Source organism: Glandiceps talaboti, chromosome 9, assembly GCF_964340395.1.
Source record: "Glandiceps talaboti chromosome 9, keGlaTala1.1, whole genome shotgun sequence".
Lineage (NCBI taxonomy): Eukaryota > Metazoa > Hemichordata > Enteropneusta > Spengelidae > Glandiceps > Glandiceps talaboti.
The window spans coordinates 11,936,317-11,961,045 of record NC_135557.1 but is presented as its reverse complement, the minus strand read 5'-3'; the positions used below and the strand labels follow the sequence as shown (position 1 = coordinate 11,961,045).

Sequence of the window (24,729 nt, the reverse complement as noted above, 5' to 3'; positions counted from 1 at the left end):
ATCCATTGCAGCGTAGGATTAAAGCATTCACATTGCAACCTCTATCCAACCAGGCCCCAATTATACAGCTGGGTTGACCGAGGCACAGTCGTGGTTCAAATGTGGCCCACGGACTTTAGCAAATCAAAAAAACGGCAGTGATGGGGCTCCAAGCCGGCCTCGATAACCATTTGTCCATCATGACTCCACGTATGTATGTATGTATGTATGTATGTATGTATGTATGTATGTATGTATGTGTGTGTGTGTGTGTATGTATGTATGTATGTCTGTCTGTCTGTCTGTATGTATGTATATCTGTCTGTCTGTCTGTCTGTATATATATATATATATATATATATATATATATATATATATATATATATATATATATATATATATATGTGTGTGTGTGTGTGTGTGTGTGTGTGTGTGTGTGTGTGTGCGTGCGTGCATGCATGTGTTGGTTTGTGGTTGGTTGGGTGGGTGTTTTGTGTGCACACATGCATGTATGTATGGACGTATGTGTAGTGTAATCACTATCTTCTCCCGACTATTACGTTGTAAGACATTCTGAAATCGTTGTATTTTTGAAAACAATAAATTGAAAACTGATATCATTATTTGAAGTCACCTAAGTAGCCTAACTCCAGGCACTTTAGTTGGAAAGAACGCGGAGGCGTAATTACACCCACACATCCACACACCCACACATCACAGCAAAATCATAATACGAGTGACAACATATTGTTTAAGAAACATAATAATAAGTTTGAAAGTTTTATGCAAAATAAGACGTGGAGAATAATTTAATCGTTGGTAATTTACCGGCACATTAGTGAACTCCACCATGGGTCTGGATACAGTCGAGAGAAATCGAGGGAAATATGGGTCCCAATTGCAATGTATGCGACGCACATAAATGCACCACTCCAAATGCGTGGGTTTACCCTCTCCTCATTACTGATAGCATAATTAGTTTCCTGGTAAATCTGACTGGTCAAGGGGCCAGGCTACTACTGCTTCGGTGAAGTGAAACAGTTTAAGAGCGTATTATAACGAAACACTAGTGCATCGCAATATTACCAAGGAAAAGGGTAATTATATTCACAGCAACTGACACTGACAAACTTTCGGCTCTCTACAGCGACTACAATGACAGTTCAGAGGTCACCCAAGAATGTTCTATTCGTTGCTGTTTATTCAAGAACAAGGGAAGGGGTCAAAATGTCAGTGTTTTGACTCATCAGTCGGCTGACTTGCAAGCACACTCGTGAGTGTGTGTGAAATATATACCTCGTGTATCCGGATATCTTATAGAAGGGTCACAACCTGAGTTTATTTGGTTTGGGGCGCAAGCTTTGGGACGTATTTAACAGGTACTCGAATTATTGTACTTACTGAATTTAACCTGACCACCACTTGCAATAGACTGAAGTCAACCTGGTATTACATATATGTAACTTCAAATGAACCAATGTCATAATTTGTCATACATACAAAAAATATTGAGATTTTCCTCATGCAGTCAACTGTGCTAACAATACGAGAAGACAACTGTAATGTTATAGCAGACATGCAGCGACATTAACATTATACTAGAGATGATTAATCAGGATTATATTGAATTATTTCACTTGAGTAAAAAACTTACAAACTCAGCTTGTGTGATTTTAATAACAAAATAATTTTACTACACATAGGTAGAAGGAGACACATTTTGAACGTGTGATAACAATTATTTGTGTTTCTCCGCGACGTTGAAAAATATGTTAGTACCAAACTACATAAAGGTCTTTATATTGAATAGAGTTTCAATTAGGGGCACAGTTGATTACTTCTCTCACACTACACGGCGTTTTCTGTTACTCGGTACACGAACAAAATATCAGCACTAATAGGACGCACGCACATGCATTGTTACATATTTTATCTGATGACAGAGTTAGGCCAGAAAAAAAAAGCTGTTCAACGGGCCCTACCTACCCATATTTTTGGCATTTCAATTTTTTTTTTTGGTGATGGTCAAAATATCCTCATGCTGGCTTTGCATGTCACATGATGTCAGTGAAATGCACACTTTGTTTCAAAATTAAGGGAATTTCTTTATATTTTCTGAATAGTACATGTAACAATATACATTTGAGTCAATTCCAAATTATGTACTATCAGTGGTTTACTTGGCTCTGATGATGCATACAAGCATGAATTGAGATAAAATTAAACTGTTGCATATCCAATATTCACTAAACGAAATGAGCAAAACTTTATGACCATGGGAAGGGTAGTCATTGGGCCATCAAAAGTCTGATAGTCTGAAAGTCTTCAAATGTTTTACTCTTTCTTTATTCATGATTTTTTTGGAATCAAATTAAAGTTCAGAAGAAGTCATTTACCACATCTGCAAAATATCTTTCAGCTTTGCCACAACATGATGCACTTCATAGCCAGATAAAATGTACTGCATGTCATAACTGTCTCTCAATTCTGGTATTTTAAAACCACATTCAAGCTTTGTAAGATTTTAAATTATGTTTTTTAGTTCCCACCGGACGAAGTGGATTGGGTTCCATCTGTCCGTCCGTCCGTCCGTCCGTCCGTCCGTCCACAGCCATTTCTTGGAGATGCCTGGACCGATTTTTTTCAAGCTTGGTACAGGAGCAACATACGATGGCATACATATGCACGTCAATTTGTTTCATGATACAATCCAATATGGTCACCTAGCAGCCATTTTGTTTGCGATTTTTCTATGTCCAAAGCCATAACTCAGACATGCTTGAACAGATCTCATTCAAAGTTGGTATTACGACAGTGTTCTATGACATACATGTGCATATCCATTTTCGTAGTGATACGATCCAATATGGCTGCCTGGCAGCTATTTTGTTTGTGAATTTTCCATGTCCAAAGCCATAACTCAGACATGCTTGAACAAATCTCATTCAAAGTTGGTATTAGGACAGTGTTCTATGACATACATGTGCATATCCATTTTCGTAGTGATACGATCCAATATGGCTGCCTGGCAGCTATTTTGTTTTTGAATTTTCCATGTCCAAAGCCATAACTCAGACATGCTTGAACAGATCTCATTCAAAGTTGGTATTAGGACAGTGTTCTATGACATACATGTGCACATTCATTGTTGTTGTGATACAATCCAATATGGCCTCCTGGCAGCCATTTTGTTTGCGATTTCTCTATGTCCAAAGCCATAACTCAGACATGCTTGAACAGATCACATTCAAAGTTGGTATTAGGACAGTGTTCTATGACATACATGTGCATATCCATTTTCATCGTGATATGATCCCCCATGCCCGACCAATCCTTTATTGTTGTAGGCATGTTCCATGTCCAACAAGTAGACACAACATATCTAAGTCTGTTTGATTTAGGTTCACAAGTGTTGTTGCATGATCAGAGTAGTGAGAATTCCTTAAAACCCAATCATAGCGGGGACTATGTCATTCTCAATGACTTGTTTGATATTTTGTGCCTCTAAATGGCCTCCTATATTGTCTTATTTTCAAAAAAGTTTGCATTTTTGAGGATGTATCCTTCCAATCAGTAGCAATCATGGTAATAATTGTCTTTCTCCCAAAACAAGATGGAAGGTGGCTGACTAAGTACCTCCCTTCGTAGGTCAGAGCTAATTATGAGACATCTCCTTACAAGTATCCATGTGAAATGCACATCCTTTGTCAAGTAATATCATTTGGACTGTTATTGTAGCTGATTATCACTTATTTTTAATGCATCATTGTACCTGTGCTACCAAATATAATTTTATATCTCCTCTATAGTGTAGGTGACAGAAGGAGTGGTTAAAGTAATTCTGGCATTTCATTTAGCATGTCTTATAATATTTTGAGAGGAGCTACAAAATTTGTTTAACCGTAAATTGTGCACATTTCCTAACTAGAGCTGATGGAAATCAATTGCCATACAGACAAATTGCAAGAGATAAAATCAAAATGAATGAATAAGTACAATGTAAACTCAACTTCAAATTTTTTGCCATCATTACATGTGGTTTGTATTTACATCCTTTGTAAAAAAAAAAAAAAAAAAAAAAAATCGACCTTTTTTTTGGCCTTAGTTTCTTTCTTTTTTCATCCCATAGTGACTCGGTTTGCATTCACAATGAGATAAACTGTATCATTTTATATGGTTGGCATTATCAGTATCTATAATCTGTAGCAAAAAACTGTTGAGTGAGATCCAAAAAAAAAAGAAAAAGAAAAAAAACAAAACAAGAAAATTGAAACTATAATCACTATGATTTGGTAGTAACTGTTCATTCATATTGTTTCTGGTTTTCCGTTGAAATCGATTCTAAAATAATCAAATAAATAAATAAACAAGCAAACAAAACAAACAAACAAACAAACAAACAAACAAACAGAACAAACATACATACATACATACATACATACATACATACATACATACATACATACATACATACATACAAACAAACAAAGCCAAATAAAAATAAATAAATAAATAAGTAAATAAATAAATAAATAAATAAATAAATAAATAAATAAATAAATAGGCTTTTACGAATTATTTTCATTTTAGTAGTCGGGGTCAACCTCCAGTTAGATTTGCTCAAGTTGAATACGGGACTAAAAAAGTACCAGCATACGACGCAAAATGTCAGCAGACTATACTATTAGTCTACTCGGGTGTCGCCCGAGATCTATGCCATCAGTTCACTGACACCCTTCTTATTCAACAACATAACCGTCATGATTCTACATACAAAACGATTCCTTACGTCGCAAATTCTCACATTGTTGAACAAACTCGAGTGAGCCTCAAATAACAATGTCTTTTACAAACCACACATCACTCCAAATTCATCTAAAGCCATGCATAAGCACGGTTCTGTATTGTACAATATTTACACGTTGGCTTACAATGCAGTGTACATCTTGTTTTACCTACTTTGGGCGATGGCTTATGAAATGGACTGTAAAACCCCCTGAACGTCAGCATACGACTTTAGCATTGAGTCACGTGACATGCACTGACTACATATTTTTTATTCAGACAAATTAATCATTCTATTGTTAATCCGATACATTTCTGTTCGGCACAAAGCCGAAGTGATATCGAAAATACTCGAGAATTTTTATGGATTACTATCTCTGGGAAGAACTTGAACACTCCAAATACTACCATCGATATCTCCCTTGATTCATTGCAACATGATATGTACACTGTATACTACAAGTTATGGCTTTACTTTGAACAACATCCTGTACTACGTATACATTTAGTACGAGCGAACAAATACACAGATACAGCCAAGATCGGGGTTGTACGGAAAGTGTAGTGTACACAACATCATTGTAATGGAAACGTCCTTTAGTTTTTCCCTTTCAAATCGCCACTAAGTTAGTGAGTGGCAGGGCGCCGACTTATTGGGTCTGTAATATTTTAAAGACTGTTATTGCAACATTGTATTACTGTTTGTGATAACATTTTATTCTTGAGTCAAAAAAAATGTTGATATCAAATCTCCTCCTCTCATGATCTGTTTACCAAACACATGAACCTTGACTTGTGGGCGAGGTTGGGTGACTTATTAGTGAATATATGAGTGATACACTGTAACACTTGTCTCACAATGATTGATACATGTGAAAACGGTTCCACTAAGCGGTATACTCAAAGGGAAAAAATGGTGATTGGTTCAAATATATTAATGTTGCGTAGACTACACTTTCCATACCAGCCCGATCTTAGTTGTAGTGGTGAAGACAAAAGCGAAGTCATCCACATGCGATTTTTTTTTACATCGCAGTAATTTGGGACCTCTATAAACTTACAAAAAGTAAGTCTAAATTCTGCAAACGTTGCGTTCAATATACCAAGGTAATTACAATAATATATTTATTACCGACAACACACGTAATGCTATCATATAATGGCACCATGCAAAAAATAGATATTATATGAAGAAGAGTTTGAACACCAAACCTCAATCTAGGCGCCTCATTTGAGCAATGACAAATGCCGTGTTTCCGGCACTCTCTCACATCACGCGGGTATGTTGTTTGGTTTCGATTTGAATTTGTTGTCACACTCGACAGTATACTTAGCAAGCCATGCCAAGTCAGTCAACGGTTAATTACACACATGTACGGAGGAGAAACTGTCGCCCAGAAAAGACACAGTAAAGACAATCATTAAATTCAGAACGATAAAATCGACACTTCAAAGCCAGGGTTTCAATCCCATACTCTTGCATTTCTGTAATCCTATCGACATCAGTGGCGTTACAAGGGTCACATAAGACCTGTGTAGCTCTGGCAGGAAATTAGCAATCACTCCTTCATTTTAAACATTATACCGAACTGGGTTTTTTGAAACTCTAACATAGATGTCCCTTGAATACTATAATCCGTATTTCTTATATTATCTATATATTATCGCCGCCTTGCTGATAACACGACAAGAGTTATAGTTCATGGGTCACAGTTTTTACCTTAAAATGGCGTCTCAGCAAGGATTGTGATAATACTGCTGATAGATCGTTGTCATATTTAGGGAGAGACGATGATTTTTGTGATGCAATGAACTTCCACGGAATATACTTTTTCAAAGTCACATTGAACTTGTCGAGAACAATTTCAAATTAAGCATACATTTCAAGTCGTCGAGCGGGGAGATTTTAATCCATAGTGTGCAATGGCGGTTTTTTTTAAAACCAAAAACCGAGAAGTTTAGAGAAAAGAAAATCATATTGTGTTACCCAAGGTTGTCAGACTATCGCTCTGTAGGGCAGTCTTGTATTTATACAAATGACAAAGAGCGCATGCGCATTCCGACCGCCCACTTCGGAGAAATCCGTCTTACAAGATCAGGGGAATTCCCAAGTAGCGTAAGCGAATAACAAGCACGTGTTATAAATGTCATCATCCTTATAAAGGAAGACAATGTAATGTACTTTATATTTTCTGAAGAATGGAACAAAAGAATTGAAAGCAAAAGGGGAATTTTACCAGACTGTAGTCAAAGGTCAGACACCCACATTGATATCATGCTAAAATAATACATACGCTTTCTAAAAATAACGAGTAGTCATCGGGTATTTACGCATACAACTTAAGCAAGTCGATGCCTGGTTGTGAAATTGAGCAGCCGTCTCATTTACCTGACAGAGCTACGAATGCAAGTCATTGTCACCACAAGCGATGAGAGGCTAGTACCGTGACTCCAGTTTTTAACCCACAGTCTGTCGGCATACTTTACCGAGGTCATACGTGTGTGTGACTCACTAAAATGAGATGTTTTCAACTGACCGCAGTGAGAAATTTCCCTTAGATACACGCACGTGGTTATGTGTGTGGGGGTGGGTGGGGGTGCTTACCGGTGTATGTTGGCGTGTATTTGTGCGTTTTTCTTTCATTTTCAAGTAACTCCGTTTAATTTTCATCTTGTTAGTTCGAACCAGTGTTGATACATTTTAGTGTTCAATAATTTTTAATTGCACATGTGAAACAATCACACACACATACAACAAGTTGGTCGGGGGAAGGTACATGTAGCGCCACACAAGTCATTCCGGACACCAGAGCTGTTATTTCTTCCGCGACACTGCCTGTTGACGGTGGTGTAAAAAGGCTGTGGTTTACGACGATCATCCACACAATTATGTGATATGTTATTACACTATATATTTGTCATTGAGCTCATAGCAGAAAAAGATTGCGGACACACACACACACACACACACACACACACACACACACCGTGGCAACTTTTGCAGGCAAATTTTAAGAAAGTCACGTGGGAGCGAGGGATGAACAATAATGACAACCAACAATCTACTACAGCCTTTTTTCTTTACTTTAAAATTGTGGGTTCACATCATGACACCTTCAATTCAAGTGAACGCTGGTTGCCCTATCCCCCACCCCCACCCCACCCCACACACACCGGATAGTATTGTCCAGTCTGAGTCAGCATCATATAGCAAACATTGAACATCTCAAGAGATTGTCCATTAGCATTTAAGTCACAAGCGTTGGAGTTTTGTAGCTAAATGAAATTGTTCAATTTTCAATCATTGAAACGACCTTTGACCCTCAAAAAGCTGTATCATGAGGTAACATTTCCGAGTCAAGGACATACATGATTTCAAAGTAAACCAATTGAAACTTCACAATATTTCATAGTACTGGTGATTGCTTACCAGGAACAGAGGAAATATTATTGAAACAGAAACGAAAACCAAACAACTCTAAAGGTGAGGTAAAAACATAATTATTTCCAATAATATGATTTCAGAAAAAAAGATAGGTAGGTCGGAATGTTATTTTATTTTTTACCCTTTTTCTCCAAGAGATTGCTTCAAGCCAAAGACGAGATAATCGTCGGTAACAATACCTATGTGATCCATAAAAGTGTTATAAAGTAAATACGACAATACAGAGAGAAAGACGAATACATTGCGATGACTGTACTCTTTAAGTTCAACTCGGTCTTTAAAAAAAAAAAAAAAATTTTGTAAATGGTCGAGCTTACTTTGGCAAGAAATTTATACTGAAATAGAGTGAATTCTTCCCATTCCCACTACAGGTACGTGTCCCATACTATGTTTCAAAGAAGAAAACAATTATGAATAAAACAAAAAGAAAACGCCCGAAAAAAATGGTCGGAAAAATGAAATCGGAAGTTGTATTGTAGAAAAAAGAAAGAAAAGGCTATTACACGAAGAAAACATCAACGATGTTATATTATAGATAAACAGGTTGACAGAGACCCACAAGTAAAACCAAACTGGCAAATAAAGTCTTCGTGAATGAATGAAAGCAATTAATTTAAGATTTTCCATTGTAAGATATGTGAGAAAAGGTGAGTCAACGTGCGTTTGAAAGTGTCATTTGACGTGCATTGTCAGATGTGAGAGGCATGTGAGATCATGCCAAAGCTAATTCATTGCAGCGAAGTGACAAACACGATTTCGGCCAGACGATGCATGCTTCAGATCTTGGTACACGGTGTACATAGCGCTAGAGCTATGCGACCTTACATGGGCGAAATGTTTGCAGAGTAGCGGAACTTGCCGATTATCTCCTTGGCAGCCGGATTCCATGTCCCACCCCACCCAGTCACGACGACATAAATTGTAGCAAACTCTTGATAAGACGTTTTGATGGTTGCGACGTTGATACGAAGAGGGGTGCTGTTGTAAATGATAACATTGGGAGAATCCAGGGTACAGTTAGGAGTATCACAAATGTACTGAGTGAAGGAACTCATGACTTCACTACCGATTACACTTGATACTATTTCGTATGAAGAAGTGGTTCTTGAATCAGGACAGAATGGTACTTTCAACTCAACGCTTGTACCATACACCAAGGAGACATCGGTGAAGATCTCGGCTATCTGGTTCAAGTAGACCAGGGCACCATTCTGAGTTGGTTGGAATCTTACTGTCTGGTCACGTGGTTTCGTCAATGTCATTCCAGTTTTACCCTGCAATAAGAATATAATATAAGAAAAATACAGGATTCCAATGAACCAACACTCTTGAAAAGCACGGCTAAAGAATAGATATTTATCTCTTGGCTAAAATTGTTCCATTTCGAACAATCGTTTCACTGTCACTCACTCTTGCAGGCACAGTGTTTTGAAGTTACCGGGCAAAGCCCACTCAACCTAACATAACCCATTTCACAATACCGCCGGTGCAGCTTTGCTGCTGATACAACCACGCAGAAACCATTAAAAAAATGAACATGCTACATTTAAAATATCAACATTGAATGAGTACAATTTCTTGCTAATATAAAGTGAAGTGAACTACACATGCCAACCACAGATATAAAATGAACACCATGTACCACAACGGATTATTTTACGCAACCTTCTTCGCGGGTGCTTGGGACAAACATTGACTAAGAAAAACATTGGCACCCGAATGTCTGCATGGAGTTGCAATACATTAAACGGTTTATTTCATTTAGACTAAATGTAGCAAAAAAATATGCGACCTTGCTATTGAAGTGTGGCGTATGCATAGTTTCTTGTCGGTATTTTCATGGTTGTATCAAACAGAAAAGCTGCACAGTTTTGTGGAATTCACTGTCTATAGGAAGCTATACATGCTATAGGGTAAGATAACAAAAACTGAATGAATACAGTTTTATGCTACATTTTGTCTAAATCAAATGAATTAATATGTCATCATGCAGGCATCAAATTAAATGTAGACCTCAAAAAACACTGGTGCCTGAGTGTCTGTGTCTAGCTTCAAGACGTTTTAAGATTGAGTAAAACTATTTCATAGAGCCTAGTTACAAAATTAAATGAAATGGTGATTTTGCTAGCTTAAGGTGTAGAACGTGCAATTTCTCATAGGTTTCTGTGTGCTTTTATCAAACAGAGTCAGTGAACAGTAACATGCAATGCGCTGTAACAATATTTTCAGATAATATACAAGTTAATGAATAAAGGTTGTCTGGAAAGATAGATAACATTTCTGTGCATATTCAAATGTGTATGATACCATGACGATGAATGTACATGTATATAGATGGACAAAGCTTATCGTGAAATTATTTAGTATATCTTAATATTTTCTGAGTTTCTATAATTGTCTGTTACCTCTGTCTTTGGGATAAATTCGACGGACAAACCGAATGATACATCCTGGACGTACCCAGCTCTTGCATAAACAAATAGATCATTTGAGGAATTCCAATTAGGTACGGTGCAGTATGGTACAGTTGGTTTACCAACTTCATGATTGGTGCAAAGAGCTTTACTAGAGTCCTGTAAGATACAAATCATGCCTAAATGTAAATGAATAACATACATACATACATACATACATACATACATACATACATACATACATACATACATACATACATACATACATGCGTGGATACATACATACATACATACATACATACATACATACATACATACACACACATACATACATACATACATACATACATGCATGCATGCATGCATGCATGCATGCATACATACATACATACATACATACATACATACCTTATCCTCAGCATCTACAACATAGAAATAGACAACACCTGGCAGTGGAGACCAAAGTGGATTGCTAAATAGGGTAACTGTAATATTGACAGTATCACCAATGTGCTTCTTACAAGTACTTGCTTTGTACACGGTGGGTTGCTCGACAAACGCTCTTTGAACCTTGTCTGTGATATACTGAATTTCTACTTCACGTTTTGGCTGGACGTCATAGTCATGTGCAGTCGTAAAGCCTGTGATAGATAACAGAGTAAAGTTGGTCAACTTCGTATTTTTTGCCAATCAAATCAAATCAGATTCCAAACAAGATATTTTGAACTATGGGGATATAATTTGATTCAGTTTTCAATACTGTTTTCTCGAACGAATATTTTAAGGCCCAAAATGTACATGTACAGATACCGGCAAACATAAAGCCTGTGGGCTCCGTGTGCGCAATCTTCCCTGACTTTTCAAGTCATTGTACTCCAGGTGTCTCTCCCCCCCCCAAAAAAAAAAAAAAAAAAATCGCACTCGTCTTGTGAGAGAGACACGTTTGAGTGTAACAGCGTACCCATCGAGTCTGTAGAACACTCACCCAGGGTTTGGGTCAGTCACAGAAAAACCAACTGTTGCCAGCCGGATTCGAAGTCACAAGCCATGAACTCCCGACTACTAATCGTGTGCGTCAACCCACTACGCTATGTACAGATACTTACCAAGTAACGCTAAAGTATACAGGGTGAATAGCTTCATTTGAATCATCTTTGTTTCACCGTATACGTATAGTACAAAATGTACAACGATGTGTTCGAAATCAAAGCAATGTTATTGTTCAATATGGTCTCTGTACTGAGTGAAAAAACGAAAGCAAATGATTTCCAACTTCAAAAGTAAACAAAGGTATGTCATTATTGCGCAAGCGCAAGAACTAAATACCTGGAAAGGAGTGTTTTTTCAAAGTAAACAAGAACAATGAGGAAATAGAATGTATATAGAAACTTGTAATTGAATAAGTATTTATGAGCGCCCTTCAAAGAAACAAACAAAGAAACAAACTTGCTATATACAAAACTGTTTCTGCAACACAGTGTAGTCGTAGGCATGCAAGACGTATCAATAGGGCAGGAGCACTACCTCGACCTTTTGCCTTCCACCCGCCCCCCAGCTTACTACCGAGTGGCGACAGAAAATGAAACACAAGATATTGTATGATAAAATAGGATCGTGCACATGATCCTAATATAAAGTTTGTTTCATTCTAAACTTAGCTTTTTGTTAATTTCACTGATAGACGAGTACGGTGCCAACAAAAGACGACTGTTTCGCCTCGCTAAATACACACTGGTTTCATAAATAGTCTAATGCAAGGCTATTGTAAAGTGGTCGTAGATGGCGCTGTTCCATACGACTTGTAATGTTAACGAGGGGGATTCTGGGTTCTAAGAATAGGCAATCAGAGCAATTTCATAGAAAGACTCGGTGCATAGATTTTGGCGAATTCTGACACCTCAAGAGCCATTTAGAGTGTGTATCTACTAGTACTGCATTAAGTGACGATGACCCCTGGAACAGAGTTGGCGAGCCTTCAGACGTCGGGTGAGAATTGAAATGACCAGGGTTCACCTTCCTTATTCATCGAGAGTCGTCGTGTGCGTCTTTGGTGTTTGATTGCATGACCCCGAGTGACCTCCGAGTGTAGTGATTGCACCCCTTGCAGAGGATCGTAATCGAGGTATATAAACGTGGTAAGAACAGTATGGAAACTGCAAATGGGGAGATGACCTCTGGTGAACTTTTTTGTAAAGTGATATCAACGATAGACATGTACTATATAATTTAAATGACAATACAAACTTAACATCACGTGATATGTTTCTCTCTCAAGATTTTACAAGGCAGTTCCAACATCTTTATTCACCTGACTAGTAGCCATTGCTACAAATATATCTATTGTAAACGTTGTTATTGTCTATAAAAGCGAAATAATTGATAAATTTATGACATTACACTATGATCTAAGTTATGACTTATTGTTTGCTATTTTTCTTTATATTGTTATTTATTTTAAACTTTTGTAGAATTAAAAGTACCATATAGTACTCTTGAAATGCAAGCAAACCACAAATCTTGCGTCTTGGCTGACCTAAGAGCATTTATGAGAAATACTGGACGTTTCTAAGTATGGGCTGGTATATTTCTCTCGCAGTCTCATTGGCTTTGTCTGTTAATATTATCTCCAGTGTGACCATGTTTTCCAACCGGGTATGTACCCTGGCTCTTGATCGCTGACACCAAGTTATCTTTATATGGCACGCCCTCATCGGTAAAATTGAGCTGAGGTACTGAAGACATCGTTGCTTGCATTGACCGGCTAGACTAGTTACAGATGAGGGCGCACCATACAAGGTGATACGACTTTACGACATAGTTTTGAATATATTAACTGGAATTCTCTGAGTTTGTCTGTGAGCCTGCATCTCTGTCTGTCTGTCTGTCTGTCTGTCTGTCTGTCTGTCTGTCTGTCTGTCTGTCTGTCCGTCCGTCCGTCCGTCCGTCTCTCTCTCTCTCTCTACGTTTAGTAACACACTAAACGTAGCTTTGCCTCCTAAATACACTATCAACCTGATAAGGATATGAATTTTATCTCCAATCAAACACAGACGACTACTACACAACCAAAGTTTACTGCATCCATTCATATCTGTTTAATAATCGGCATATAAACAAATGTCTCGAGTATGAATTCCATGTTCAGTAAATTTGACTATTACAGAATCTTTAATTTCACAATGGAAGTTCTCATATGATGCCATAAAAGAGCTGACAAAACAACAATCCATCACAATTTGAGAAGTATGCAACCGGATCTAAATTCCTGTAATTAGACCACATCACTAGATGATATTAGCAGCATTGCAATAGTACTCTTACTAAATAGTTCTTTTTTTTGCATCTCGTCTCACTTTCTCATCTCGCCTCATTGTCTTTGAAATTGCAAAAAAATCTATGCTTATGGAATATTACGAATTTTCTCACATTGGTAAACGAGCCGGTCCTTATGCCAGGATGCATTAAGGTACACATATCACTCTATAAAACACACATGTGCGTGTATACTTTCGCATACTTCTGTAAAGATTGTTCCTTTACATACTTGTTGCCTGGCTATGAGGGCGCTAGTAGTAGCAGACATCTGTTTGGGTTATCATGCTGTGAGCCGTTGCTGCATAACGGCACGAAGAGTAATATGAAATCTACTAGTGCCAGTACAAGGTCAGACAATGAGTATTTTATAACACATCACATTGTCAGATACATATTTTTTTCAATAGTCAAAACAAACCACCAGTGGGACTCCCGTGCTACATGTAAATAGTACCCTAAGGAAAACAGATTGCGACTAATGTAAGCTCTATGCAAAATCTATTGGTCACTAGTCAATGCCAAGTTACACTATCAAAGCCAATATAACCCTCTATACTTGAGTTTGAAAACTATTGTGATTCCAGGTATAATCATGGATTACAATTTGTAGACTATGTTTCACTAACTTGCTGGATCTAATTTTAATTCATTTCAAAATCCTTAAACTGTAGACAATACCAGCGATAAATTATTAACTTGTGTGAATATAATCTGAGGATATTATGTATACTTAAAGTAGAGTGCAATGTACCCAGAGGATCACCTTCCCCTGGAAATAACAGTTTGTAACCCTACACGAAAAGGCCAATTTGCCCACCTTTACCTAGTCTTGCTGCTAGACGTTCGGGCTTTCTTTCGATGCTATAACTATAAGCGAACGAAGTTCGCATGTGAGGGCTTCCTCGATAGCGTTGTTTGGCTGTGTGTCGTATTTTATCGGAAGAACATCCGAGGGCTAGCTGATAGACTAACCTTTACCCTACCTGTGACCCACCTAACCACCATCTCTGTCCAGGGGTAGTACAAGACGCAATACCACTTTTGACTGTCTACAGCCCCTAAGGGAGAAATCACCGGGGGTAAATTACGTCAAAGGTGGAACTTTGTCTCATACTCACCACATTTACACATCCTCTGCTCAAGATTTACCCCGGTGGAAAGACATGGTCAAATATGACTTTTCATATAATGTAAATTATCCGCAAACGTTGCTATATATGAGCCTGTTCCTTGTCCTTTCAAAACAAAATAAGAAATTTAGAAATTCACCGTTTTGTTTTAAAAGAAATCGCCAATCTGTTATTTATCTATGCAGTTAAATTGAACGTAGTATTAGGCAATCACAATGGATTCTAAAATGGCAACTGAATTTCGATATAAGTTTGACCTCTATTCAAAAACGTTTGCATGGTGTACCCTTATTTCTTTACTTGATTTGGGATTGTGGTTTCTTGAACAAGGTAACAGAAACAGTTTAACAAATCATTCCCCCAAGGCACACTCTACTTTAAGTATTGGAAAGATATCGTCATATAAATGCACATGCTTTGGCGATTAAAGACCCTGCATTCTGCAAACAAATGTGTACCACCAGCCCTGTTTGTGATTAGTCCGGTCCATAATTAGCTGGGGATGACGAACATAATTTTCATTTACACCGACTGTTACTCAAAGGTTAGAGATATTAGGGTACACGTCTAGATCTGTTCACAACTTAATAGCCTGGAAAAACTGGCGACACGCTTGCAGAATAGCGGAAGTGGCCATTGATCTCCTTAGTAGCTGGATTATACTCGCCACCCCATCCATACACGTACACATATATGGTAGAATATTCCCGATGATGGGTCTCGATATGGACTGTATTACTGGGTAGCTGGTTCCCGTTGAAACCAACGACGTGGGAACTTTCCACGCTGCAGTCGGGATCATTACAGATGTACTGGGTGAAGGAACTTGTGATGTCAGTACCGAATACGGTGGACACGATCTGGTATGAAGAAGTGGTTCCTGCGTCAGGGCAGAACGATACATTCAGCAGAATACCGTTGTGGTACTGTAATGGTTGATCATAGGACAGCATGGCGATCTGTTTCAAGTAGACTAATCCACTTTGTTTAGGCGGGAATTTAACATTTGGATCACGTGGTTTCAGCTGGCCCACTCCTTCAGTTCTTTGACCCTAAAATATATTGAATAGTTTTCTAATTAGAATCTATACAGGGGTAGCAGACGGGAGTCAAATACAGATACAAGTAAATGTGATATTGATACTTGTAGCCGAACATGAAATACTCTTAAACCAGAATTTTCTCCGAATCATCGTGTGAGGGCACAATGATATATTTCAAAATGGCGGCCATCAAGGAAAGTGAGCCTTACTTTTCTTCCGAAAATAGCATTTAGTTTTAGACTTGATGTTTTCAACATGCCCCATCCCAATATTAAAATACACGGAGGCTTAAAAAGACAGTTTCCTCATTCTCTGAGATGTGTTCTTTGATTAGTTAAATGTGCAGTACGACTGTCCTTGATCATAACAGAATTGACATTGTTGCGCTAATGTAATGTCCTTGATGCTGATTTAAATAATTGTTTTGGCCTTCCATCCAGAGTAGCATTAATACATGATGTTGTTTCAATGAGAGAGGTGTTGCAATATACAATGTGAGAGGGTTACATAATAATGTCACGGGTGTGCAGTAATTAATAAATAAAAACATTTTAAACCATGTAACCTCAATTCTTAAAGGCCTACTTTGTAAAAGGTTTGAACATTACGTGCACATGTGAAACACAGTTGTCTGACAAAGCGATAGAAAAAGATGGCCCAGAACAAAAGAATAATCCTTTGAAATTCTCTTCACGCCCCTTAAAAGATAACACTAACACAAGAACCCGGGATTGAAACTCCCGACCTTTAAGGAAGTTAAAAGCAAATAAATATATAAACAACCAAATGCATGTATGTATGTATGTATGTATGTATGTATGTATGTATGTATGTATGTATGTATGTATGTATGTATGTATGTATGTATGTATGTATGTGTGTGTGTATGTATGTATGTATGTATGCACATATGTATGCATGTGTGTATGTGTGTGCATGAGTGTATGTATATATGTATGTATGTATGTATGTATGTATGTATGTATGTATGTATGTATGTATGTACGTATGTATGTATGTATGTATGTACGTACGTATGTATGTGTGTATGTATGTATGTATGTATGTATGTATGTGTGTGTGTATGTATGTATTTATGTATGCACATATGTATGCATGTGTGTATGTGTGTGCATGAGTGTATGTATATATGTATGTATGTATGTATGTATGTATGTATGTATGTGTGTGTGTGCGTGCGTGCATGCGTGCGTGCGTGCGTGCGTGCGTATGTATGTATGTATGTATGTATGTATGTATGTATGTATGTATGTGTACATGTGTGCATGTGTGTATGTGTGTATAAAGAAAATAAATTTACATATCCTCAGTTCAATTTTTTTTTGTATTTGTAACATCAAAGTAATCTAACATACAGTGTAATAACAGACGAATGCTAAAAGTATCATTTTACCAAACAAGCCTGGATAGATTACAAACTTGGTGATAGCAGATGATAGTGATGTTTTCATAACGTGGAAACAACCAACATGTAATTGCGCTAGCGAAATACTGGAAGGTCATGGAAATAAATATCAATAAACACTGCAAAAAGACTCGCTTTGAGAAACACCAATTTCCTATAACAGCTTATATCAACATGTTGCAACAATGGTTTCAGTTTGTGTCTATTTTTAGCGACACGACGTATCTTAAAGTCTATACAGTTAGCTAAAAGCTAGCTCTCTGCACTTGAAACTGTATCATTACTTACCGCAGTCTTTGGAGTAAAAATGACGTTCATAGTGAAAGATATGGCCTGGACCCTCCCGGCTATTGCATACACAAACAGGTCACTGGTTGATTTCCAATTAGACACAGTACAGTATGGTACAGCTGGCTTACCACTTACATGGTTGTGACAAAGGGCGTCGGTTTCCTTCTACAAAATAATATACAATTTGTAGTAATTTGTCAGAAAATATTCATGCAAGAGATGTCAACTTATACTGGTTTTCAATAAGGAAAGCAACCCGACTAATTCGATCTCTAAAAAAAACATAATCTTCCTAACCACTTCCCTACATAGACAACATACATACATAAATACATACATACATACATACATACATACATACATACATACATACATACATACATACATACATACATACATGCATATGCATGCATACATACATACATACATACATACATACATACATACATACATACATACATACATACATACATACATACATACATACATACATACATACAGACAGACATAAACACACATGTACACATTCACACACACATACATACATACATACATACATACATACATACATACATACATACATACATACATACATACATACATACGCATGCATACATACATACATACATACATACATACATACATGCATACATACATACATACATACATACATACATACATACATACATACATACATACAGACAGACATAAACACACATGTACACATTCACACACACACACATACATACATACATACATACATGCATACATACATACATACATACATACATACATACATACATACATACATACATACATACATACATACATACATACATACATGCATATGCATGCATACATACATACATACATACATACATACATACATACATACATACATACATACATACATACATACATACATACACACTTTCATTATTAATACTAATCATGTTTTTGGCCCGAAGAACAGTGTTCCTGTTACAAGTAGATTTACTTGTACTAGTACTAATGCATTACATGTCAAAAATGTGGTTTTCTATATATAGGTTCAACTGTACGTCGTCTTGGTGATCGTTTCGTGGAACATCTCCGTTTGACCAGACAGAAGAATCGTAACTATCCCGTATCTATGCATTTTATTACAAACGATCATAATGTATCAGATATGTCCATTTCAGGAATTTGTAAGGTTTCTGGTGATGAGAAAGCTTTGAGGTTGAAGGAAGAAGAAATCATTTTCCGTCTTGGAACGCTGGAACCCCTTGGAATTAATAGATTATTCTCGTCTTTCCCGATCTAATTATCATGATTATTGGGTATTTTTTTAAATTTCAGGCGTATTCTATTGGGTTCTATTAGGTGCGTGCGAATTTAAGAACTTATCCCACGTATAACCGTTTATTTACATCACGCGCGGTTTTGTTCCATTATATTTAGAAATGTTCGGGTTTTCACCTGGCATTTCTCTGTCTCGCCAATTTTTCCTTTGAAAAAGAATATTTATTCGAAACGTCGGATTTAACAGCTATATATACGGACTGGTTTATTAGTTCCTTATGCATTTCTACATACATACATACATACATACACACATACATACATACATACATACAGACAGACAGACAGACAGACAGACAGACAGACAGACAGACAGACAGACATTACATACATACATACATACATACATACATACATACATACATACATACATATGTACATACGTACATACATACATACATACATACATACATACATACATACATACATACATACATACATACATACATACACACTTACATACATACATACATACATACATACATACATACATACATACATACATACATACATACATACATACATACATACATACATACATACATACAAACATACATACATACATACATACATACATACATACATACATACACACATACATACCTTACTCTCAGCATCTACCACATAGAAGTAAACAACACCGTTGTTAGGGTCCCAAAGTGGGTTGTTGTTGAGTATAATAGAGATATTGACAGCGTCACCAATATGTTCCCTGCAAGTACTCGCTTTGTACAGAGTAGATTGAGTAGCAAACACTGTTTGTACTTCTGCTGTCATATATCGCAGTCCAACCAATAAATCGGCGTTTACAGCCTTCGTGTCATAGGCACTTGCTGTTACAAAACCTGCAATAAATATTGTGATTAAGTATAGACGTTGGATAAAGAAGAAGTCCTTCTCCAGAGGGTATGAATAAAGTTGTTGCCAAATAAGTTGATGTTAGCCTTTATTTATACTTACAGTGTAAGGGTATCTACTGAATTCACTTTGTTAAATAACAACCTAGATGTGAATTGAGATAAAATACTCTGATTGCATTAACTTTTACTTATCACTACGGAAATGGTATAAATCGGATATTAGGCGGAAGTGAAATAAGAAACTTGCCAAACATCTGCAGTTAAACGTAATGTCGACTAACTTTAATGTTATAATAATTTCTAAACGTTTAACGGAAGTTAACTAGCAAGTCTCATACGTCACTTCCGCCTAAGTTCAGATTGATGCCAACGCATTTTGTCTCATTTAGTTTCTAAGCTTTTATCAAACATTTTTTTTTGTACATGGCATATTTTTTAAATGGAAGCAAAGGCTTTATTTTGGTACTAAATATTCAGCGAGTTTTTGAGGTAGAAAATCATTAATTATGCAAATGATTATTCAATGTATAAACTACACTAACAAGCTTTAAAAGGCGTTTTATTAATATTGTATGTAGAACCGTGTTTAGCCTTTGGCACTTTCAGTCTTAAAGATGTTGCCCAATTACCAGGATTTATTAATTATAGCACAGAATAATTAAAATTAAAATCAACATTAAGAGAAGATATATGACACATGTACCTTGTTATTATCAATGTCCGTGCCATAATATACAAAACACTATACGAAAAGTCATATTTGACCATATCTTTCCACCGGGGCAAATCTTGAGCAGAGGATGTGTAAATGTGGCGAGTATGAGACGAAGTTCCACCTTTGACTTAATTTACTGTTGTCAATGGATTATCATACTCAAAGAAAGGAAAGTGTTGGTAAGACTTTACAGATCTATACAACAACTGCTGGCCAGCTGGACGACCGTACTCGATCTCGTTGACTTTTTTGAAATTCTTTTTCTTTCGGAACTATATTAGGCCTGAAACAATTTTGTGGTTCCGATTACGTTCAATTTTAGAATAGGTGGGTATGTAGATTTAACAAAAAAATTATATGTGAGGGTCTAGTTCAGGTAGGTACCGTGTTGTTTTACATAATGATCTCTGGGTTGTTTGTTTCTTCCCACCAGATGTACAGTCATTACAGATTGGAAGAACAGTTTTATATTGTCTTTTTGAGTTGATGTCAGGTCCTGCATCAACAATTTCTCGCGAGACTTTACAATTTCACGATTGTATTATTTTTTTCTCGAATACATAAAAGAAATTTTAGGGAGGGCAGCGGAAAACTAGGTTGGGTCGGGTAATCGGAACAAAAACAACTTTTAGGCCTTAAGTTACAACTGATAGCTTATTTTTCGCTACAGCATGGCAGTCTGATTCAGAAAATAACAGAAAAAAGAAAGTAGAGCGAATACACATATGGTGATACTGTTTCACTTCCTAACAAGGTTTTATAGCCTGACACTTACGGGCATGAAGTCGTGTACTTTTAAAAGTTGTCACAGTAAATTTATAGTACTGTGCTCGTAAAGTTTATTGTTCCTGGCAAAAAGTTGTATTTTCTATAACCGACAGACCATTGCTCAAACTATTGAATCTAAATAACTTTAAATTATCTTTAAAAATGCAAAAAGATGGTAAATTGTCGTTTCGTCCTTCTCATTTGAAAAACGTAAGAACGATTGGTGTTATAATTGTCGAGAGCATTTCAACTGTAAAGGGGACAGTAACGTTTTTGTCAAAGTATAAATAAAAACGAAAAGTCATGCAGTGTACAATCAATCGGTTAATCAAGCTATCGTCTGGTTAACAGGTGCAATATCTTCAATGCCTCCTATTGAGAACTTTATTCTGAAAGCTACGTCTTTTGGGGAATATTTTTTTTGGTCAAAATTTGGGTGGCATTCTGTCAGGATTTGGTCATGTACGTTATGTAAAGTTTAATAGCAACCATAACAGTTTGCAGTACCAATTTCATCTCCATTTTGTAAAGTATACTAGTAAGTAAATGCCATAGTTTGTTCATGGGAAAAATGACATTCTGTCGTTCTCTATTTTCGGTGACTTTTAGTAGTTAGTCAAAAATGAAACAAAATATCACATTCTTTAATTTCTCCGGGAAGCAGGCCTTCCATTCATTAAAACTATTCCGACAAGTAATTCCGACGGATACGTCGATTGCCGTTTGCTGGAAGCAATTTTTGGAAGACGAAAAGCTAATAACGGTAAAAAAATCTTGTCCAACCTACAGTTTTTACTGAGGTAAAATGGTACAAGTTTATGTATCCGAAGCAGCACACATATTAATTTGCTTCATGAAATGTATTACAACGTAATTAATTTACCAATGGGTTAATTAGATTTGAGAGATCTAATTACTCGGCAGTGAGACTGTCGATGCTGTGTTGATGAGGCTGATTTTTTTTCAAAGTTTTATAGGTAGCGTGTAAATTGGGAGGGAGGTTGGATGTCTTTGTAGCCTATAGTGTACATTTAGCCTCGATTATACAAGTAACATTTTAAATCGGACTTCTATAACTTTTTTTATAGATCAAAAAATAACTTCTGCGACGATTTTGCGGTCACGAGACACAATTTCTATCAGATATTATTGGATTTGATAATAGGCCTCCGCGGTCGATCTTAGGGAAAAAAAAGTTGTTTAGTTCCGGTTACCCGACCCCACCTAGTTTTTTACGCCGACCATAAACTTTTTTTTTACATATTCGAGAAAAAAAAAGAAAATCTCAAAAATTGTGGAGTCTCGCAAGAAATAGTGGATGAGGAAACAGACATCAACTTAAAAAGACAATATAAAACTGTTCTTCGAATCTGTAATGGCTATACATCTGATAAGAAGAAACCAATAACACAGAGACCATATTATAGAATCAACAGTAACATAACTACCTGAACTAGACATTCACATATGAAAAAAAATAAAATATAAAATCTACCTACCCCACCTATTTCAAAATTGAATGTCATCGGAACCACACATTTTTCTACGCCTTATTTAAGTTTTGACAATTTCCCCTTGCACAGTTTAGTTTTGTCATCCCCAGTAGCTATCGAATATGTAACACCAGCTGACAGACAGTAATATCAAGTTATTTTTACAAGCAAGTTTTGGTCGTTCCTGGAAGTGCTCGGAGTGCGATTTAGCGAGGTGGTAAGCACAAGTAAAGTTTGCTGACCGCAAGGTGGTAACCATGTACCCCAAACTATGTTTGAATTACAAATATATAATGACATAGTTCTGTGCAAATGACTTTATCAGTTCTTCATTTTCTCACATCATGTTTTAATAAGACAGCACAAATATTGCCAATGTAGAGTCTTAGATACTTTGGTAAAAAAAATCAACCATGTACTCACCAACAGCCAGTACACTTGCAAAGAAGACTATCGGAAGTTTCAACCCCATCTTGGCAGTCCACAGCTTGTCAAATTCGTGAACCAAATACTATTGATGAACCGTTGTACGGACATGACCCTTAAGTAGATAAACCAACGCATGCGTAGTCATTGGAATATAATTTAATAACCCTCCCACACATTTTGAATGGATGACAGGCAAAAAGACCATCGTCACTCCCGCACTGGAACCCCCCCCGGGGGGGGGGGGCTACTCCCGTTATTTGAGTATACGACGTATATGTGCCGCCTTTTGTGGTGCGTTTTTTAGCCCTTTGGTCTAAAATGGGGTCTGTTTTCTCGACCTGAAGAGTCTAAAATGGGGTCAACTTTCCATTATTTTGTATTTTGCTTGGTCTAAAATGTGGTCCATTGTCCTTTACCAAATCATAACTGCCATTGCCTCCTAAGGAAAATATATTTAGGTCTAAACTTTCATCTTTTAAAAACCTGTAATGGTCTAAAATGGGGTATTGATTTTTGGTCAAAGTGGGTCTAAAATGGAATCTGGAGTTTCCAGCACTGGCCACACACACCTCCCAGAGATGTTCACTGGTACCGTCCCCCGGGATTGGAACTAGGCCTAGGAGAACGTATTGTATTTCAAGGAAACAGTGGGATGGCTTTATGGATTGAAACTACACATTTCGGAAGTTGTACATGTAACGAAACCCATGGTTTACTTCGACCCTCGCTCACAATCAAATAATTCTATCGAATATCGCAAACGCTGCTTTATCACTGAGACCTAAAGATAGTCGGGGTTCATTTTACGAGATGTATTGATACCAGTAATTGCTTAGGGAATGACCTGAATCACAGACAAATATGACTGACTGTACAAGGGAGGGGTTCAGAAGAAGAAAAAAAACGTGGGTGGAGAGAACAGGGGGAATTGGAAATCCGATGTGCAGAAAGGGGAGAGACCCTCTGAATGAAAATCAGCCTCGGCAATATTTGACTCGGTTGCAGATTTGTATTATATATATTACATGTAATGACCGTTTCATGTACAGAGACTGTTACATTTGTGTACTTATCTACCTGTGTCTATAATTCCCCAACTATCCATTGCTTTATATGAATACTAGGTTTAATATGTGTTTTCCAAAACTTTATTGAAATTTACTTCAGGATTTTATTAAATCTTATAAAGAACCCATATTTCAAAGTTTGAAGGAGCTTATACAGCACTCCCACACGCTGTAACAGTCATGGAGATGTACACATCTGGTGTGAGAGTTCCCTAGGATCACGCAATC

At 36.9% G+C, this 24,729-nt stretch overlaps 2 protein-coding genes across 2 annotated transcripts; both read right to left on the bottom strand.

Annotated features, from left to right (window-relative positions):
- Positions 1 to 8,302: 8,302 nt before the first annotated feature.
- Positions 8,303 to 11,867, bottom strand: LOC144440311 (uncharacterized). The gene is made up of 4 exons (XM_078129671.1): positions 11,730 to 11,867; positions 11,032 to 11,264; positions 10,615 to 10,782; positions 8,303 to 9,483 (listed from the first exon to the last, which is right to left on the bottom strand). The coding sequence occupies exons 1-4, from the start codon at positions 11,773 to 11,775 to the stop codon at positions 9,031 to 9,033; spliced, it is 900 nt and encodes a 299-aa protein (XP_077985797.1). The 5' UTR covers positions 11,776 to 11,867; the 3' UTR covers positions 8,303 to 9,030.
- A 1,840-nt stretch (positions 11,868 to 13,707) lies between these two features.
- Positions 13,708 to 23,499, bottom strand: LOC144440209 (uncharacterized). Its single transcript, XM_078129512.1, has 4 exons — positions 23,429 to 23,499; positions 19,773 to 20,014; positions 17,826 to 17,993; positions 13,708 to 16,120 (listed from the first exon to the last, which is right to left on the bottom strand). Exons 1-4 carry the CDS (start codon positions 23,475 to 23,477, stop codon positions 15,653 to 15,655), a joined length of 927 nt encoding a protein of 308 aa, XP_077985638.1. The 5' UTR covers positions 23,478 to 23,499; the 3' UTR covers positions 13,708 to 15,652.
- Between the last annotated feature and the right edge of the window lie 1,230 nt (positions 23,500 to 24,729).

What these genes read in the sequence shown, in the direction of transcription:
- LOC144440311 (XM_078129671.1), bottom strand. Translation starts at nt 11,775, where the DNA reads ATGATTCAAATGAAGCTATTCACCCTGTATACTTTAGCGTTACTTG. An exon ending in GTATACTTTAGCGTTACTTG is followed by an intron (nt 11,265 to 11,729) that starts GTAAGTATCTGT and finishes TATCTATCACAG; the next exon opens with GCTTTACGACTGCACATGAC. An exon ending in TTGTAGATGCTGAGGATAAG is followed by an intron (nt 10,783 to 11,031) that starts GTATGTATGTAT and finishes TGTATCTTACAG; the next exon opens with GACTCTAGTAAAGCTCTTTG.
- LOC144440209 (XM_078129512.1), bottom strand. Translation starts at nt 23,477, where the DNA reads ATGGGGTTGAAACTTCCGATAGTCTTCTTTGCAAGTGTACTGGCTGTT. An exon ending in TGGTAGATGCTGAGAGTAAG is followed by an intron (nt 17,994 to 19,772) that starts GTATGTATGTGT and finishes ATTATTTTGTAG; the next exon opens with AAGGAAACCGACGCCCTTTG. An exon ending in TTTTTACTCCAAAGACTGCG is followed by an intron (nt 16,121 to 17,825) that starts GTAAGTAATGAT and finishes AATATATTTTAG; the next exon opens with GGTCAAAGAACTGAAGGAGT.